Source organism: Microcaecilia unicolor, chromosome 11, assembly GCF_901765095.1.
Source record: "Microcaecilia unicolor chromosome 11, aMicUni1.1, whole genome shotgun sequence".
In the NCBI taxonomy this organism is placed as follows: Eukaryota; Metazoa; Chordata; class Amphibia; order Gymnophiona; family Siphonopidae; genus Microcaecilia; species Microcaecilia unicolor.
The window spans coordinates 160,407,996-160,429,235 of NC_044041.1; the positions used below are offsets into that span (position 1 = coordinate 160,407,996).

Genomic DNA, 21,240 nt, shown 5'->3' on the forward strand with positions numbered 1-21,240 from the left:
CAGCATCACCCCTGTGTCCTTGTCCCTATCTCCTGCCATGTTGAGCATCTCCCATCTCTGTGTCCCTATTGTTGCCCTGTCCAACATAACTCTTTTTTGTCCCTATGCCCCCCCCCCTGTGTTCCAGCCTCTCTCCCTCTCTCTTCCTTCCCTCGTCTCCCCCTCCCCAGGCCAGTATCTCTCCTTATTTATCTCTCCCTCTGCCCCCACCCGGGCCCAGCAAATGTTTCTCTTTCTTCCTTCACTCTTGTTCTGTATCTCCTTTCCACGTCCAGCATCTCTCCCCTTCCTTCTTTCCCTGCAAATTCTGGCATCTCTTCCTCTCCCCTCCCCAACCTGGAAGCGCTTCCTTCTTGCCCTCCCATCTTGGCAGCTCTCCTGGCATCTCTTCCTTTCCACACACCCCCCACCACCCTGCCAGCTCTCTCCCCCCATCTTAGCTTCTCTCCCCCCCCCCCCCCCACAATCCATCTTGGCATGCTTTTCTCCCCCACCACCATCCCAGCATCCTTTCCTTTCTCCTCCCCCATGTTCAGCATTTGCCCCTCCCTTTTTCAGACATGCAAAGTCACATGCATTCAAGCCCCTTCTCCAGCTCATATGCTTAAGGGGCTTGATCTTACAATTGACTCCCTCCCTGCTCCTTGGCAATCTGGCATCAACTCATACCTCCCTCTAACCCCACCTTCCCTCCTGCAGGTCCAGCATTGCCTTCCTACCTAACCTCTGTCCCCCATCCCTCCCACCATAGGAGCCAACTTTTCAAAATGATTGGGGGTGCTGAAAAAAAAATTTTTTTTTACAGGTGGTCCACTTCCCCACTCCCCCATATCCTTCCTCTCCCCCCCCCATTTCCTCTGAGTTCCAGGCCCCCCTCTCCTCTGAGTTCTAGGAAACCCCTCCCTCTCCTCCGAGTTCCAGGCCCCCTCCCTCCCTCTCCTCTGAATTCCAGGCCCTCTCCCTCCCTCCCTCCCTCCCTCTCCTCCCTCTCCTCCGAGTTCCAGGCCCCCTCCCTCCCTCTCCTCCAAGTTCCAGGCCCCCCTCTCCTCCGAGTTCCAGGCCCCCTCCCTCCCTCTCCTCCGAGTTCCAGGCCCCCTCCCTCCCTCTCTTCCGAGTTCCAGGCCCCCGCTCTCTCCCTCTCCTTCTCCAAGTACCAGTCCCAACCCCAGCCCAACCTCTTCTCCTATAACAGTCCTCCATCCACTCCTCGCCTTCCTGCCGCCCAGAATTTAAAACTCATCTTTCTTATCTCAGGTCCCGGCGCAGCAGTAAAAGGCGAGCAGGCTCGGCGCTTCAGCCTTCTCTGTCAGCTCTGGTCCCGCCCTCATTTCCTGTTTCCGCAAGGGCAAAATGTGGCAATGGGAAGGCTTAGGGATGGCTGAAGGGGAGCCTGTTGTAATCACTGCCTGCAGTGTTGGTGAACACTACAGGCTTGTAGGGCCCAGGGATGGGGACAGAGGGAGGTAGGAAGGCAGCCACATTGGACCTACATGAGGGAACAGGGGGTTAGAGGGAGATAAGAAGTGCTGTGGAGATGCAGGAGGGAGAGAGGGAAGAAGCTGCACACAAATGGAAGGGAGAGGAGGGAAATGCGGTACATTGATGGAAGGGGAGGGATGAGGGGAAATGCATGTGAATGGAATAGAAGGGAGAGGAGGAAAGTGCTGCACATGGATTGAAAGAGAGGGAGGGGCAAATGCTGCACATGGTGAAGCAGAAAGGAAAGAATGCTGGGATGGTGGTAGAGGAGCAAAAGATGCAAAGATGAATGGAGGTGGTGGTGGAGGAAGAGAGGCCAGGACAGCTCCCAGGAATAGAAGCCAAGATTGGGGAGAGGTAAGAGCTGCCAGGATAGTGGGGGGGTGGGGGGGGTGGGGGGGGGTGGGAAGAGAAGAAGAGATGCCAGGACAGCTGCCAAGATGAGGGGGGGGGGGGAAGGAAGAGCTTCTAGGATGGGAAGGGCAGAGGAAGAGATGCAAGGCTGTTTAGGGAAAGAAGGAAGAGGGAAAGGTGCTAGATGTGCAAGAGTATACAGAACAGGAGTGAGGGAAGAGAGAGGAACATTTGGTGGACCCCTGGGGGAGGCAGAAGGAGAGAAGAGATAGGGAGAGATACAGGCTTGCAGGGAGGAAACAGGAGGGGAGGGAAAGGGAGAGATGCTGGGCACATGGGGGAAAGCATAGGGACACATAAGAGTTATGTTGGACAGGGCAAAAATAGAGACATAGCGATGGAAGATACTCAACATGGCAGGCAGACAAGGACACAGGGATGATGCTGGGTTGGATAGATAGGGACATAGAGAGAACATGGATGGTGGGCATGAAGAGAAAAGATGTACCAAATGAACAAGGAGACTCTGGCAAGACATTTAAGAGGAGAAAGAGGAAAGCGGAAACCAGAGACTAGGATCAATACAATAAGAAAAATAAAATGACCAGACAACAAAGGTAGAAAAAGTAATTTTATTTTATATTTATTGATTGGAATATGCTAGTTTTTGGAATGTGCATCTGCCAGAACTAGTTTTAGACATGGTGGTTCCCAAGAGAAAAACCTCACTCATTGTCTTTCAATTTCCAGCATTGTGGTTCTCTAGTTTTGGGATGGGCCACCCTTGGCATCTCTGCTTTCTTTCAATCCATGTGCAGCATTTGCCCCCCTCTCTTTGTTTTAATCCATGTGTAGCATTTTCCTCTTCTCCCTTCTCTTCCATGCACATACATTTCCCCCCATCTAGGGCCGGTCCAACCCAGTAAGCGAGGTAAGCATGGCAGGAGAATGCCAACCTTTGGAGGGTGCCACTGCGCCATGTTTACCCTCGCCGCTTAACTCAGCTCCCGGACCCTGACACCAGCCCTGCCTTTGGTTTCCTGCTCCGGTACCCGTGCCGCCCTGGGGCATTTAAATCTTGTATTTAAATTTACCTCCGACGTCGCAGCAGCTGTGCAGCGTCAGTGAAAGCGCTGCTGCCCGACGTCTCTAGTTTTCCCTTCGCTCGTTCGTTCCCTCTCAGTGTCCCGCCCTCACAAGGAAATGACATCAGAAGAAGGCGGGAAACTGAGGGAATGAACGAGCGAAGGGAAGGCTGGGAGACTTCGGCAGCAGCACGTTCACTGACGCTGTGCAGCTGCTGCGACGTCAGAGGTAAGTTTAAACACAAGATTTAAACCAGAGAAGAGGGCAGGCAGGTGGACATGGGAGTGGGAGGGCAGGGGAGAGAGGAGCATTGATCGATGGACATGGATGGGAGGGCAGGACCCAGGGAGAGAGGAGAAATTGCTGGACATGGAGGGGAGGGGAAGGAGGAGAATTGCTGGATATGGATGGATAGGGGAGGGAAGGGGAGAAAGGAGCATCGATAGACAAGGATGGACATGAATGGGAGGAAGGATGGACATGAATGGGAGGGCAGGGCCCAGGGAGAGAGGAGAAATTGCTGGACATGGAGGGGAGGGCAGGGGAGAGAGAGGAGAATTGCTGGATATGGATGGATGGAGGGGGGCAGCCGGGGAGAGGAGAATTGCTGGATATGGATGGATAGATAGATGGAGGGCAGGGGAGTTGCTGGACATGGGTGGATGGAGGGGAGGGGAGGGCAGGCAGAGAATTGTTGGACATGGATGGAGGGGAGAGAGAAGAAATTCTGGACATGGATGGAGGGGAGGGAAGACAGAGGAAGGAGATGCACATGGATGGAGGGGAAGGGAGAGAGAAGAAATGCTGGGCATGGATGGAGGGGAGGGAAGAGAGAGGAAGGAGATGAGATGAGGGAAAAGGAAGAGAGGAGAAAAACTGCACATGGATGGAGAAAATAGGCAGAAGCTAGATCCACTGGACAGTCAAGTCTGCGGAGAGCCCAGCTTTTACTTATGGATATAGAGCAAGAAATGAAGAAGAAAGGAAGAAAGTAAAGAAATAAATGGAAAGGAAGGCCCTGGAAACGGGGTTAAGAGGACAGATAGCAGCAGAATCAGATACTGGGCCAGCGTGATCAGAAAAACAACGTCACCAGACAACAAAGGTAGAAAAAAAATCATTTTATTTTCATTTTAGTGTTTGGAATATGTCCACTTTGAGAATTTACATCTGCTACATCTACTATCTTATTTTGCAATGTATAGCAATGTGCTTCTTTCTGTTTTTCTGGTATTGTGCTGCATGCAGAGTCTAACTTCTTAGGATTTCAGGTTAATTTTTGAAGAATATGAAGAGGGGCTATCTCTGTTCTGCATGTGTGACTGCAAGGCCAAGTGTCTGAATAGGGATCTGTTTGTTAGATTCAGAGATTTTGCTAACACATTGTTTTTCAGAGTTGGCAAGACTGTCTGTTCTCATAATTCATGGTCTGTATGCTAATTTGGTTTGTGTCATTTTGAGTATAATGGAGCTGTAACAGCTTACAGAAATTATTTATAATGAAAACAAAAAAAAAAACACGTTATTTTTCTTCTAGACTGGTGTAATATTTTCAATGATGCCATGGCTAGTAAAAGGGGTATGACTACTGTAGGGGCGGAACCATAGTGATCCCACCCCTGGATGGGTAGGGGCGCCGACTAATAGGCTGCAGGAGGGCGCCAGAAACCCTAGGACCGGCCCTGCCCCCATCCCTCCCCTTCTATCCATGTGCAACATTTGCTCCTTTCCCTTCCCTTCCATCTATGTACAGCATTTCCCTGCTCTCCTCTCCCTTCCCTTCCATTCATGTACAGTTTCTTTCCTCTCTCTTCCCCCTCCCTCCTGCAGGCCTGCAGCTCTTCTTATATCCCTCTATCCCCCCTTCCCTCCTGTGGGTCCAGCATGGTTGCCTTCCTACTAGAAAATGACACTTCCTACTAGAAAATGTTCACCAGCATTGCAGGCAGCTATTAAAACAGGCTTCCTTCAGCCGCCCTGAGGCTTTCCTTCTGCTGCGTTCTACCCACAGGGCAGTAGGAAGTTGCGACAGAGAGAAGGGCCTCAGGGCTAGCCAGAGAAAGCCTGTTGTAATCACTGCCTATAGTGTCAGTAAACACCACAGGGTTTTAGGGCTTTGTGGTGGGGGGAGGGGAATGCTGGACCTGCAGGAGGGAAGGTGGGAATAGAGGGAGGTATGAGCTGTTGCCAGGTTGCTGGGGAGCAGGGAAGGAGTCAATGCATGAAATCTGGCCCCTTAAGCATGTAAGCTGCAGAAGGGGCTGGAATGCATGTGTCACAAGCTGAATTCGTGTGACTTGGCATGTCGTCTTCTACCACCACTACTAATAATTGTTTCTATAGCACTACTAGATGTACACAGCACTGTATCAGCCATCTTCTCAAGACCTCCTGCCATGGGACAATTTTCAAAATGTGCTCATTGTTTTAGGCCCTTAAATTTATGAAATTTTCAGAAGAACATGTACTCTTAAGTTTTCAGCTGAATATTAACCTACATTTAGCTGCCTAAAACTTACAGCATAAATAATCATATTAATTCAAATTCCAAAGGTACTGTCTCCCAGCGTTTGGATCAATAATTAAAACAAAACTATAATTCCCCCCCACCACCACCTCTTCCTCCTCCTCAAGAGCATCTTCCCCCTTCTTCCCCAACGTCGCCTTTTTCTTTCTCAGCTGTCGTTTACTCTGTTTCCATAAGGCTCTGTTTCTCTTCTCCTTTAGGGTCTTCAAGTCTCATTTCTTAGTACTTTTGATGCAAACCCCTTTGCCATTCTCAGCTTTAACCCCTCATGAATTTTCTGTCCTTGTGTTCTGCAGAAATCTTATTCCCTGATCCTGGAAGCCTGGGACCTGGACAATGACACAGCCAGTGATCCAGGTAATGATGTAATCTGCCCCCGTGAAATGGGTTACCTAGTCTTCGCTCTTTGGATGGGGTGAGGGAACATCTTCCACACTTATTAAGCTCCTTTAGCAGCACAAATATATATTTTTCATCCTTTAAAATATTTTCTTTCTCTCAGTGAGACAATACGGGAGTAATATTCTATAACTTAGCATCTCAATTTATCTACAGTGGCGTGCTCTGATCATCAATTTTCTTAGAGCGTCTGAATGTACTTAAGCCATTATAGAATAGTAGAGTAATGCTGCTCTGGCGTGCTAAAATATAGGTGTGTCCACACTTACATCAGATAAATGGCTGGTGTAAGTTGGCATGCCTGAGTGCATGCAATGCATGTAACTGATTGTATTCTATAAGTTGTGCATGTTGCTTGGTGGCACACCCATAACCCACCCATGCTCCTCCCATGTGCACGCCCCCTGACAGTTATGCATTAAGGTACTACTTTATAGAATAATGCCTAGTGCACATACATGTGTAACTGCAAACTATTGGTGCTTCTGAAGCATGTAAAAGTGGCATGTACATCTAGGCACCAGTTTATAGAATTGCCTTTCATGTGTTAATAAGATTCAAAATGTGGCATGCAACTGCTCTCCTGCCTTTATTCTCAGCAGCACCCTTTTCTGGGGGGGGAAAAAGAGAGCTATCTTCTTGTGCCTATGCTCTAATCCCAGTGTGTGTGTCCTTGGGCTAGTCTCTTTCTGTCACTGTGTCTCAGTTCTGATCCCCAGCTTTGGCACTTAACTGTTTGTGACCTTGGGGTTTGTCATTTTTCATATTTAGATAGTTTGTCTGCCAGCACAACCCCCCCTCCCCCATGCATGGAAATGTAAAGCTTGCTAGGGATTCTGTTTGTATGAGAGAGCTAATGTTGGAAGAGGGAAGAATTACTGACTTCTGATGGCTGTAGGTGAGGGCCTCCTGATACAGCAGGTTACTCGCTCAGGGATGCTGAGCCCAGGCGAGCACTGGCAGTCCTTCCATGATGATGACCATGGGACACTGATGGAATACAAGATTCGCGTGCGTTGTGATGAAAACTACTATGGCCCCTCCTGCAACAAGCTCTGCCGACACCGGGATGACTACTTTGGCCACTACAGCTGTGATGTCAATGGGAACAAGGTCTGCCTGGATGGCTGGGCTGGATCCGAGTGCAAGGAAGGTAAGTTGAGGCATCCATAAGGGGCTGGATTTGGGTATTCACTATGGTTACTGTTTTGTTCAGTTCATCCCAAACAGGCTGATCTGATCTTGGTTGTCTAAATTTTCCTGCCTTCAATGGGCAGAGCCAGCTTAACTATTGTGTGGAGGAGGGGTCAACAAAGAGCAGTGGCACTCAATGGAGTACAGTAAATCCTGACATTCATAACCATCAGAATATACTATATTGGAATTTTTAAACTGCCTTTATAAACTTTACCTGAGTAAGTGGCTTTTGAAAATTTCTCTCATTCCACATGCAATAAGGGGTCAATTCAATAAAGGGCACTCAAACTTGGCACCTAAAATTAGGGTGCTCAGCTAGTATTCTGTGATGTCCCATTAGTGCGCCTAATCTGTTATAGAATACTAGCGTAAGTCAACATATAGGTGGAACCACTTCTGTCATGTCTAGGGCTGGTGTAAATTGACAACGCCTAAATGCTGGCGTTGTGCACACAAATGGGAGTATTCTATAAAGCGCATGCTGGGAACACCCATGACCCATCCCATGGGAACGCCCCTGACACATCCATGCCCCTCCCAAGGGAACACCCCTCCCATGGGAATGCCCCTGACCTACCCATGCCCCCATGGGAATAGCCCCAACCTATCCATGCTCTTCCCATGGGAACACCCCTGACCCACCCATGCCCTTCCCTTGGGAACCTCCCTGACCCATCCATGCCCCTCGCATGGGAATACCCCAACCCACCCATGCCCCTCCCATGGGAACACCCCCTTTGTAGTTACATGCAAGAACACTTAGGTGCCCAGTATTAAAATAGAGCCTAAATGAAGTTACGTACGTACAGTGGTGGAAATAAGTATTTGATCCCTTGCTGATTTTGTAAGTTTGCCCACTGACAAAGACATGAGCAGCCCATAATTGAAGGGTAGGTTATTGGTAACAGTGAGAGATAGCACATCACAAATTAAATCCGGAAAATCACATTGTGGAAAGTATATGAATTTATTTGCATTCTGCAGAGGGAAATAAGTATTTAATCCCTCTGGCAAACAAGACCTAATACTTGGTGGCAAAACCCTTGTTGGCAAGCACAGCGGTCAGACGTCTTCTGTAGTTGATGATGAGGTTTGCACACATGTCAGGAGGAATTTTGGTCCACTCCTCTTTGCAGATCATCTCTAAATCATTAAGAGTTCTGGGCTGTCGCTTGGCAACTCGCAGCTTCAGCTCCCTCCATAAGTTTTCAATGGGATTAAGGTCTGGTGACTGGCTAGGCCACTCCATGACCCTAATGTGCTTCTTCCTGAGCCACTCCTTTGTTGCCTTGGCTGTATGTTTTGGGTCATTGTCGTGCTGGAAGACCCAGCCACGACCCATTTTTAAGGCCCTGGCGGAGGGAAGGAGGTTGTCACTCAGAATTGTACGGTACATGGCCCCATCCATTCTCCCATTGATGCGGTGAAGTAGTCCTGTGCCCTTAGCAGAGAAACACCCCCAAAACATAACATTTCCACCTCCATGCTTGACAGTGGGGACGGTGTTCTTTGGGTCATAGGCAGCATTTCTCTTCCTCCAAACACGGCGAGTTGAGTTCATGCCAAAGAGCTCAATTTTTGTCTCATCTGACCACAGCACCTTCTCCCAATCACTCTCGGCATCATCCAGGTGTTCACTGGCAAACTTCAGACGGGCCGTCACATGTGCCTTCCGGAGCAGGGGGACCTTGCGGGCACTGCAGGATTGCAATCCGTTATGTCGTAATGTGTTACCAATGGTTTTCGTGGTGACAGTGGTCCCAGCTGCCTTGAGATCATTGACAAGTTCCCCCCTTGTAGTTGTAGGCTGATTTCTAACCTTCCTCATGATCAAGGATACCCCACGAGGTGAGATTTTGCATGGAGCCCCAGATCTTTGTCGATTGACAGTCATTTTGTACTTCTTCCATTTTCTTACTATGGCACCAACAGTTGTCTCCTTCTCGCCCAGCGTCTTACTGATAGTTTTGTAGCCCATTCCAGCCTTGTGCAGGTGTATGATCTTGTCCCTGACATCCTTAGACAGCTCCTTGCTCTTGGCCATTTTGTAGAGGTTAGAGTCTGACTGATTCACTGAGTCTGTGGACAGGTGTCTTTCATACAGGTGACCATTGCCGACAGCTGTCTGTCATGCAGGTAACGAGTTGATTTGGAGCATCTACCTGGTCTGTAGGGGCCAGATCTCTTACTGGTTGGTGGGGGATCAAATACTTATTTCCCTCTGCAGAATGCAAATAAATTCATATACTTTCCACAATGTGATTTTCCGGATTTAATTTGTGATGTGCTATCTCTCACTGTTACCAATAACCTACCCTTCAATTATGGGCTGCTCATGTCTTTGTCAGTGGGCAAACTTACAAAATCAGCAAGGGATCAAATACTTATTTCCACCACTGTACCTGCTGTTTTTACCCCCATTCTGGTACTCAACTACTGTGGTTTTTGTTTGCATGCCTACAGTTGGGCACCCTATATAGAATTACCCCCTAAAAGTTTAAAAGCACAATGCCCAATTATACATTTTCACATGGCTGTTCTGTGAGAGGTGGTAGTGGAGTGATCAGAGTTCAAAATCTGAAGTGAGCAAGGGGAAAGGGAAGGGTAGGAGCCTGAAAAGTTAATTGGAGGGGAGGGGTGTCAGACTGAAGTTTTGCCTAGGGTTCTTAAGACCCTTGCACTGTTCCTGTCAAGAGGCAAAGGCAAGACTGAAATAGCCTATTCAAATTCTCTCAGGTAAAGTGGTGACTCTAGTGATCATCCTGATCTCCTGACTAGAACCCAACTCAGGCTAAGGAGAACAGCTGGCTAGGATGGTTATCAATCAATTTAGCAGGCTGTATTTTCTTTTAAAAATAAATAGGAGGATGAATTGGTCCTGGGCTTATCCCCAAGAAAAAACAAGGACTGTAGGAGTTATGTGGTCACCTAGGATTAGACAACTGACAACTGGATCACCTTTATGACTATTGTTGTAAGCTGTCTTACTATTTGGCTAGGGATTGTATTTATTTTTTCAGAGCTGCCTTATGGCTAGTGATTTTTTTTTTTTTCTTAAGAGCTGCACTGCCATTGGCTAATGATTGTTTCTGTTTTATTAGAACTGCCTTACCATTGTCCAGTGATTTTTTTTTTAACTAGATCTGCTTTGCTATAGAGTAATAACTAGTTTTGACCTCTGCTTTGCTTCTGGTATCACTTACTTAGTAGATAATAGCAAAGAGGTCAAATTTTAGAGGGTTTAGGCACCTCATGTTAGGAATCAGGTACCCATAAAGAGGTGAGTTCTATAAAATGTGCCTAAAAAAATCAGTGCCAACCCCCCCCCCCCCCCCCCACTTAAGCATTATTCTATAAACCATTTCTAGAGTTAGGCACTGTTTATAGAATAGTGCTTAAGCACAGGGGTCGTGCATAAATTTAGGTGTGTCCATTTGCACCAACGAAAATGTGGTGCAAATGTCCTGCCTCAAACAAACTGAATTAGGGACTCAAACAAACTGGGCAACACAATAATAATGGGTGATTTCAATTACCCCGATATTGACTGGGTAAATGTAACATCGGGGCACGCTAGGGAGATAAAATTACTTGATGAAATCAAGGACTGCTTTATGGAGCAGCTGGTACAGGAGCCGACGAGAGAAGGAAAAATTCTAGACCTAGTCCTTAGTGGAGCGCATGATCTGGTGCGGGAGGTAATGGTGCTGGGGCCGCTTGATAACAGTGATCATAATATGATCGGATTTGATATTAGCTTTGAAGTAGGTATATACAGTGGTGGAAATAAGTATTTGATCCCTTGCTGATTTTGTAAGTTTGCCCACTGACAAAGACATGAGCAGCCCATAATTGAAGGGTAGCTTATTGGTAACAGTGAGAGATAGCACATCACAAATTAAATCCGGAAAATCACATTGTGGAAAGTATATGAATTTATTTGCATTCTGCAGAGGGAAATAAGTATTTGATCCCCCACCAACCAGTAAGAGATCTGGCCCCTACAGACCAGGTAGATGCTCCAAATCAACTCGTTACCTGCATGACAGACAGCTGTCGGCAATGGTCACCTGTATGAAAGACACCTGTCCACAGACTCAGTGAATCAGTCAGACTCTAACCTCTACAAAATGGCCAAGAGCAAGGAGCTGTCTAAGGATGTCAGGGACAAGATCATACACCTGCACAAGGCTGGAATGGGCTACAAAACCATCAGTAAGACGCTGGGCGAGAAGGAGACAACTGTTGGTGCCATAGTAAGAAAATGGAAGAAGTACAAAATGACTGTCAATCGACAAGATCTGGGGCTCCACGCAAAATCTCACCTCGTGGGGTATCCTTGATCATGAGGAAGGTTAGAAATCAGCCTACAACTACAAGGGGGGAACTTGTCAATGATCTCAAGGCAGCTGGGACCACTGTCACCACGAAAACCATTGGTAACACATTACGACATAACGGATTGCAATCCTGCAGTGCCCGCAAGGTCCCCCTGCTCCGGAAGGCACATGTGACGGCCCATCTGAAGTTTGCCAGTGAACACCTGGATGATGCCGAGAGTGATTGGGAGAAGGTGCTGTGGTCAGATGAGACAAAAATTGAGCTCTTTGGCATGAACTCAACTCGCCGTGTTTGGAGGAAGAGAAATGCTGCCTATGACCCAAAGAACACCGTCCCCACTGTCAAGCATGGAGGTGGAAATGTTATGTTTTGGGGGTGTTTCTCTGCTAAGGGCACAGGACTACTTCACCGCATCAATGGGAGAATGGATGGGGCCATGTACCGTACAATTCTGAGTGACAACCTCCTTCCCTCCGCCAGGGCCTTAAAAATGGGTCGTGGCTGGGTCTTCCAGCACGACAATGACCCAAAACATACAGCCAAGGCAACAAAGGAGTGGCTCAGGAAGAAGCACATTAGGGTCATGGAGTGGCCTAGCCAGTCACCAGACCTTAATCCCATTGAAAACTTATGGAGGGAGCTGAAGCTGCGAGTTGCCAAGCGACAGCCCAGAGCTCTTAATGATTTAGAGATGATCTGCAAAGAGGAGTGGACCAAAATTCCTCCTGACATGTGTGCAAACCTCATCATCAACTACAGAAGACGTCTGACCGCTGTGCTTGCCAACAAGGGTTTTGCCACCAAGTATTAGGTCTTGTTTGCCAGAGGGATTAAATACTTATTTCCCTCTGCAGAATGCAAATAAATTCATATACTTTCCACAATGTGATTTTCCGGATTTAATTTGTGATGTGCTATCTCTCACTGTTACCAATAACCTACCCTTCAATTATGGGCTGCTCATGTCTTTGTCAGTGGGCAAACTTACAAAATCAGCAAGGGATCAAATACTTATTTCCACCACTGTATAGGAAATCAAATACATTAACGTTTAACTTTAAAAAAGGAGACTGTGATAAAATGAGAAGAACGGTGAAAAAAAAACTTAGAGGAGTGACTGCGAGGGTCAAAAATTTACATCAGGCGCAGATGCTGTTCAAAAACACCATCCTGGAAGCCCAGGCCAAATATATTCCGCATATTAAAAAAGGAGGACGGAAGACCAAACGACAGCCGGCGTGGTTAAAATGTGAGGTGAAGGAAGCTATTAGAGCTAAAAGAAAATCCTTCAGAAAATGAAAATAATAAGAAACAGCATAAGGAATGTCAAGTCAAATGCAAATCACTGATAAGGAAGGCTAAGAGGGACTTCGAAAAAAAGATTGCGTTGGAGGCAAAAACACATAGTAAAATTTTTTTTAGGTATATTAAAAGCAGGAAGCCGGCAAAAGAATCGGTTGTTCCGCTAGATGACCGAGAAGTAAAAGGGGCAATCAGGGAAGAAAAGCCGTAACGGAGAGATCAAATTAATTCTTTGCTTTGGTCTTCACCGAGGAAGATTTGGGTGGGATACCAGTGCCAGAAATGGCATTCAAAGCTGATGAGTTGGAGAAACTTAATGAATTCTCTGTAAACCTGGAGGATGTAATGGTGCAGTTCTACAAACTGAAGAGTAGCAAATCTCCTGGACCGGATGGTATTCATCCCAGAGTACTGATAGAACTGAAAAATGAGCTTGCAGAGCTATTGTTAGTAATATGTAATTTATCCTTGAAATCAAGCATGGTACTGGAAAATTGGAGGGTGGCCAATGTAATGCCGATTTTTTTAAAAGGTTCCAGAGGAGATCCGGGAAATTATAGACCGGTGAGTCTGACATCCTCACTTTAATATTCCCTTATCTCTTGTTTGTTCTGTCTGTCCTAATTAGATTGTAAGCTCTGTTGAGCAGGGGTCTCTTCATGTTACATAAGTACATAAGTAATGCCATACTGGGAAAAGACCAAGGGTCCATCGAGCCCAGCATCTTGTCCACGACAGCGGCCAATCCAGGCCAAGGGCACCTGGCAAGCTTCCCAAACGTACAAACATTCTATACATGTTATTCCTGGGATTTTGGATTTTTCCAAGTCCGTTTAGTAGCGGTTTATGGACTTGTCCTTTAGGAAACCGTCCAACCCCTTTTTAAACTCTGCTAAGCTAACCGCCTTCACCACATTTTCCGGCAATGAATTCCAGAGTTTAATTACACGTTGGGTGAAGAAAGATTTTCTCCGATTTGTTGTAAATTTACTACACTGAAGTTTAATCGCATGCCCCCTAGTCCTAGTATTTTTGGAAAGCGTGAACAGACGCTTCACATCCACCTGCTCCACTCCACTCATTATTTTATATACCTCTATCATGTCTCCCCTCAGCCGTCTCTTCTCCAAGCTGAATAGCCCTAGCCTCCTTAGTCTTTCTTCATAGGGAAGTCGTCCCATCCCCGCTATCATTTTAGTCGCCCTTCGCTGCACCTTTTCCAATTCTACTATATCTTTCTTGAGATGCGGCGACCAGAATTGAACACAATACTCAAGGTGCGGTCGCACCATGGAGCGATACAACGGCATTATAACATCCTCACACCTGTTTTCCATACCTTTCCTAATAATACCCAACATTCTATTCGCTTTCCTAGCCGCAGCAGCACACTGAGCAGAAGGTTTCAGTGTGTTATCGACGACGACACCCAGATCCCTTTCTTGGTCCGTAACTCCTAACGTGGAACCTTGCATGACATAGCTATAATTCGGGTTCTTTTTTCCCACATGCATCACCTTGCACTTGCTCACATTAAACGTCATCTGCCATTTAGCCGCCCAGTCTCCCAGTCTCGTAAGGTCCTCTTGTAATTTTTCACAATCCTGTCGCGAGTTAACGACTTTGAATAACTTTGTGTCATCAGCAAATTTAATTACCTCGCTAGTTACTCCCATCTCTAAATCATTTATAAATATATTAAAAAGCAGCGGTCCTAGCACAGACCCCTGAGGAACCCCACTAGCTACCCTTCTCCATTGTGAATACTGCCCATTTAACCCCACTCTCTGTTTTCTATCCTTCAACCAGTTTTTAATCCACAATAGGACATTTCCTCCTATCCCATGACCCTCCAATTTCCTCTGTAGCCTTTCATGAGGTACCTTGTCAAACGCCTTTTGAAAATCCAGATACACAATATCAACCGGCTCCCCTTTGTCCACATGTTTGTTTACGCCTTCAAAGAATTGAAGTAAATTGGTCAGGCAAGATTTCAAGATGTTCAAGTGTACAGCGCTGCATACGTCTAGTAGCGCTTTAGAAATGATAAGTAGTAGTAGTAGTAGTAGGTAGAGACTATTATTAAGAACAAAATTACAGAGCATATTCAAAAGCATGGATTAATGAGACAAAGTCAACATGCATTTAGTGAAGGGAAATCTTGCCTCACCAATCTACTACATTTCTTTGAAGGGGTGAACAAACATGTCGATAAAGGGGAGCCAGTTGATATTGAGGCATATTTTCAAAGCACTTTGGGAGGCTAAGTTCCATAGGTTTCTATGGAACTTTGGGAGGCTAAGTGCTTTGAAAATGAGCCTGATTGTGTATCTGGATTTTCAGAAGGCATATGACAAAGTACCTCATGAAAGACTCCAGAGGAAATTGGAGAGTCATGGGCTAGGAGGTAGTGTTCTATTGTGGATTAAAAACTGGTTAAAAGATAGAAAACAGAGAGTAGGGTTAAATGGTCAGTATTCTCAATGGAGAAGGGTAGATAGTGGGGTTCCCCTGGGGTCTGTGCTGGGACCGCTGCTTTTTATAACATATTTATAAATGACGAAGAGATGGGAGTAACTAGTGAGGTAATTAAATTTGCTGAAGACACAAAGTTATTCAAAGTCATTAAATCGCGGGATGATTGTGAAAAATTACAAGAGGACCTTACGAGTCTGGGCGTCTAAATGGCAGATGACGTTTAATGTGAGCAAGTGCAAAGTGATGCATGTGGGAAAGAGGAACCCGAATTATAGCTACGTCATGCAAGGTTCCACATTAGGAGTCACGGACCAAGAAAGGGATCACATTCCTGTCTTGTTCGCAGGCTCTGATTACCTGCCTTCAGTGTCTCAGCGAGTCAAGATCTGATTATGGACTCCTTACTTTCTTTTCTTTTCTTTTTGTTTTCTTTTCCTTGCCTACCTATTTGATTAACTATTGTAGTTATATTCACTTCCCTTCCCTTCTTCCTCCCACTGTCATTGTAAATGTTTCATTAGTTCATTGTAAGCCGCTTAGGGGCTGCTTTATGTGGTAATAGGCGGGGTATAAATGATCTAAATAAATACGTTGAAACCTTCTGCTCAGTGTGCTGCTGCGGCTAAGAAAGCAAATAGAATGTTAGGTATTATTAGGAAAGGAATGGAAAACAAAAATGAGGATGTTATAATGCCTTTGTATCGCTCCATGGTGCGACCGCACCTAAAATATTGTGTTCAATTCTGGTCGCCACATCTCAAAAAAGATATAGTGGAATTAGGAAAGGTGCAGAGAAGGGCGAAAATGATAAAGGGGATGGGACGACTTCCCTATGAGGAAAGGCTAAAGCGGCTAGGGCTCTTCAGCTTGGAGAAAAGGCGGCTGAGGGGAGATATGATAGAGGTCTATAAAATAATGAGTGGAGTGGAACGGGAAGATGTGAAGCGTCTGTTTAAGCTTTCCAAAAATACTAGGACTATGGGGCATGCGATGAGGCTACAATGTAGTAAATTTAAAACAAATCAGAGAAATGTTTTCTTCATTCAACGTATAATTAAACTCTGGAATTCGTTGCCAGAGAATGTGGTAAAGGCGGTTAGCTTAGCGGAGTTTAAAAAGGTTTGGACGGCTTCCTAAAGGAAAAGTCCATAGACCATTATTAAATGGACTTGGGGAAAATCCACTATTTCTGGGATATGCAGTATAAAATGTTTTGTACTTTTTTGGGATCTTGCCAGGTATTTGTGACCTGGATTGGCCACTGTTGGAAACAGGATGCTGGGCTTGATAGACCTTTGGTCTTTCCCAGTATGGCAATATTTATGTTCTTATGTACATGCAGAACCCCCTTAATAACTCGAATCAACACTCCGAAATGCCCATGACCCTCCCATTTCCTTACCCCCTTTTCAGGATGCCTAAATTTACACACGTACATGTTAATTGATTTCAATTAGCACCAATAATTGCTTAAGATCCCAATTATTGGCACTAATTGGCTTGTTATTCAATTAAATTGCACATGAAAACTGGACACACACCCAAATTTGTGCACATAATTTTTGGAGATTTTTATAGAATTAGGGGGAAGTGGGTAATGGGTAGCCATGAGGGTGGGAATAGAACCAATTTTCAGCACTAGGGTATAGATTTACTAAACTTAATGCATTTATTAGTACATAGGGACCTGTAGTAGTTCACTTTAGTACATCTAGTGCCCTAGGCAAACTTTTATCCTTGCAATCCCTCAAATAACTTTTAAGCTCCTAGGATCTTTTTTTTCCTGAATATTTTTTTAAACTAAACTTAATATTTATGATCATACCCAATACTCTTGCTAAAACTATCCCATAAAAAATATAAAATTGTAAAACTATGTAGTGATGGGTCTTTCAGGACCTATTACTGTATTATTTTGACTGTAGGTGCTCTCTGCTGCTCTCAAGAGGCCACTACCTTACACAACCACCTAGTCTACCTAATGGTTAAGCCAGCCCTGACTGCAGCCTAAATTTGCCCTCCTGTTTACTAAGCTGCGCTACCGGCTACCATGCAGACACAGCCCATTACAAGTGAATGGGCTGTGTCGGAATTAGCGCACAGCAGCCACTAGTGCGGCTTAGTAAACAGGGGGGGTTAGGGTCAACCTGCCCGATATTTTAAACCATTTAACCAGCCAGGAGCGGCTCCTAGCCAGTCAAATGGCACTTAACCAATATTCAACGGCTATCTCCCACTCAATATTGCTGGTTAGCACTTAATGGATAACCAGTTATATTGCACAATATAGCCAGCTATCCGCTAATATTCAGTGCATTGCCAGTTACGTTTGGTTGCCAAATTGGGCTGCCGAAATAGCAGTCTTATCTTTGGCTGGTTTCAGCTTAACCAGCCAGGACTTGGCTGTTAAGTTGAAACTGGCCAAAAATAAACCGAAGTGCTCAGTATTGAATATCTGCGCTCAGCGCTATTGCAGGAGGCAGCCTGGCTACCTCCCACAGTCTGAATATCAGCCCCATAGAGACTAATCAAAGGCAAGCATTTTATCAGCATAGGGCAGAGGTGTTCCAGGGAGTGGGGGAGGGCAGAGTTTAAATCAATGTGCATAGTTCCTTGATAAAATAAAATCATATGCAGAGAATACAGGCCCAAATCTCGGAGTGATTTTTCCTTGCCCAATAATTAAAGCAATACTAGTAGTTTAAGCAGGGCCCTTGCAAAGGGATTAGGTGCCCTTGGTGAATCTTAAGCCCAGTGCCTCCTGCTCAACTAACTTGCAGGCCATGAACACCCACCTTGCTTCAAGATTTTGATAATTAAACTCAACATTTATGATTGGCCCAACACCATTCAACCCAAACCTGTATATCTAAATCAGTAGCATAACCAGACATGCCATTTGGGGTGGACCTGAGCTCAAGGTGAGTGGGCACACAATTCTCTCCCCCTTGCCCTCACACCCCCACATCTTCCCAACAAATAATACATTTACCTGATCTGGTGGGGATGGAGGTGAAGCCGGCATAGCAGTGGCACATGAGCAGTGCCGCTGGCTGCAGAGAGAAAAATATGACTTGTTCTGGCTGCCAGAGGACTTCTTCAGCTGGCGGAACTTGGGAATCCCTGCCAGCATGACAAGAGTGCCAGAATTTTGGGTGGGCCTGAGCCCAATGTGGAGGGTCGAGGTCCACCCATAGTAATGCCACTGAACTGAATATGATTCTTTTAAATATTAAACTTTGTTTCTTAAATGGACACAATAGGGACTGTCTCCACTATTTACTCAGGTAAATGGCTATTTGAAAATCACCCACCCTCCCTGCAGTTAAAAGTACATGCTGATGTTTCTATTGAGTTTTTGTGACTGTTAGGATCTACTGTTCTGTTTTGACCACAGCTGCTCTTTGCTTCCCCCCAGAATCTACTGTCCTAGGTGACCACTTTGCCTACTTAATGGTTAAACCTAACCCTTGAGCTTGAGGACCCTAGAGGAGGAGAGAGGCAGAGCCTTATGCAAACAGAGTAAACACAGCTGAGAAAGAAAAGGGTGACGCCAGTGAAGAAGGGGGGAAGGTGCTCTTAAGGAGTAAGAAAGAGAGGAAAAAATCCAATCTAATCTAATTTAATCTAATCTAATCTTGGTTTTTACTAACTGCCTATTCCAACAAAGGTCCTAAGTGGTATATATTAAAGAAGCTAAACCAGCTTTGGGAATAACAATATCATACTAAAAAATATATAGAATAAGTCATACACTGTTAAACATTTTGTTAAAAAGAAAAGTTTTCACATGTAAAAAAGATAGTGAGATAGTTCTTGCTTAATTTCTAATGAAAGACTATTTCAAATATATGCGGAATGATAAAAAAAGAATTGTTTAGCTGTTTCTTACAAAGAACCGCTTTGATGGAAAATTAAGCAAATTTAGGTCATAAGAGCAAAAGGTATGAGATGATGATGGCTTATTTATCATGATACACAAATACTTGGGTGCCTGACCATGAAAGGATTTAAAGATAAAACAAGAAATCTTATAAATGATTCTTTTAACGAGAGCCAATAAAATTTAATCAGTAAGAGACCCTTTTACTAAGCTGTAGTAAGCACTAAATTGTGAAAGCACTACTATGGGGCACACTCAGGAATCCAACGGTATTTTTGGGATCGCTGTGTATTCCCTCATGATAAAAAATAGAATATTTTAGCACTGGGGGTGGAGAGTAGGCATGTTCTGTGCTAATCTGTTAGTGCAGATACATTGTCATCCACTAATTGATTAGCGCATGGTTAGCACGTGAGCCCTTACTGCCTAGATAATAGGTGTCAGTAAGTGCTCATGCACTAATGGGGAAATTAGAACTTGGGCATTAATGAGAATAATGGAACATGGGACCATTTTACCACTGTACTAAAAATGGCCTCAGCACGCAAGAAAGAAAGGTGCTGGGGATAGTGCTAGCCACGTTTTAGTACATTTTAGTAAAATGGCCCCTAAGGGTGTAACCCTATCATGCTTTTTACACTTAAAAATCATTTTACCACTGTATTCTGAAAAAGTTGTAATTTGCAATGTAATACCAATGTAAATAGAAGTGCAATGATCTAAGTGAGAAAGTATCATTGATTGGACCACCAAAGCAAAATGCTCTTCATGAAAACAAGATTGAATCAATCTCAACTGCTTATGGGGCCCTTTTACTAAAAGGTTGCTGTGCAGCAATCCGGAACTACTACTGACCCATCGTGGGCGCTGGCGGTAGTTCCACTCCCAGCGTACAACATTTCCGGCACTAGTGGAAATATTGCAAAAATATTTCCACGGGGGTTACCCAGGGGTGATGCCAAGTGACTGTGAGCTGCTTTGTTATTAGTCAGAGAAGGGCAAATTCTATAAGTGGCACCTAAAAATTGATGCAGAAATTTTTGCACCAATTCTATAAATATTCTATAAAGGGCACACATACTTTATAGAATAGCACTTGGGACATAAACCGCTAGGTGCTGACAATTATGCCTGCTAAAAATCAGATGTAAATGCCAGCATAAAATTTTGGTATGTCCCTTAACCATGCCACCTAACATTTACGCACGTTAGGATATACGCATGGATCGTAAAAGAATGTGATCTGCATGTAAATCCTAATTATGGCCAATTAACGCCAATAATTGGTTGTTAGCAGCCAAATATTGTCGCTAATTGGCTCATTAAGCAATTAAGTTGTATGTGTAAATGGGCAACGCACAACTTTAGTCACCATTTATAGAATCTGGGGGATATAGGGCAATTCTATAACTGGGTGCCTGGTAGGAGTCTATTCTATAAAGGAACATAGATGCCTACTTTTCCTTTTTTGAAGACTACTGTAACTATTTAAATACACACTGAAACAGGGGCTAGCACTTATACCAGTCATAGAGTTGGTGTAAGTGTTTAGCACCTTAAATGCCACAGATACGCATGTAACTTGCAGTGTTCTATAAGTTGTGTGTGTTAAGTTTGAGCCCCACCATTGCTCTGCCCATATCTACACTCCCTCTTGCAAATACTTGCTCTAAGTTAAGTGTGCATTTATAGCACAGCGCTGAAGCAGAATTTTGGCACATATGTGCACACATATGCATGTAAATTTCATTCTTCTAAACACTGATGCGTCTTTGTTATAGAATTACGCCGTAGAGAGTTATTTTGAAAATCATTTCCTCAATGTGTATTCGTTTAGTTTTATCTGCAGAAAACAGAAGCATCTCCAGGGGTGGGGTTGGAGGGTGGTTTGCACTTACATGCAGAGTTTTGGATTTTCGGAAGTATGGGGGTTTATTTTACCAAAAACTGTCTTCATACTAAGTTGCAGAGTCTGCACATAGTTTCGGTGGGATAATTTTCAGTCAAAGCATGAGTGTAGTTTTGCTTTCAGAATTGGTGAACAGTATGTGGGTAGTAACCCTCAAATCTATATGGGCTCTTACAAAATGACCCCCTGAATGGCTATATAAGTAAGGGAGTCATAAAAGTTGTCTTTTCATAGATTAGGGGGAAGGCAGTTCTCAAAAGCCATTTACTAGGGTAGAATACAGCA

General features: G+C 44.9%; 1 protein-coding gene across 3 annotated transcripts in view; it reads left to right on the forward strand.

Annotated features, from left to right (window-relative positions):
- The window catches only part of LOC115479944 (protein jagged-1-like), a 192,567-nt gene that overhangs the window by 81,818 nt on the left and 89,509 nt on the right, over nucleotides 1-21,240 (forward strand). For all 3 annotated transcript variants that reach the window (XM_030218282.1, XM_030218283.1, XM_030218281.1), the window contains exons 3-4: nucleotides 5,743-5,803; nucleotides 6,744-6,998. In XM_030218282.1, the coding sequence (XP_030074142.1) occupies nucleotides 5,743-5,803; nucleotides 6,744-6,998 (316 nt within the window). The remainder of the gene's footprint in view (nucleotides 1-5,742; nucleotides 5,804-6,743; nucleotides 6,999-21,240) is intronic.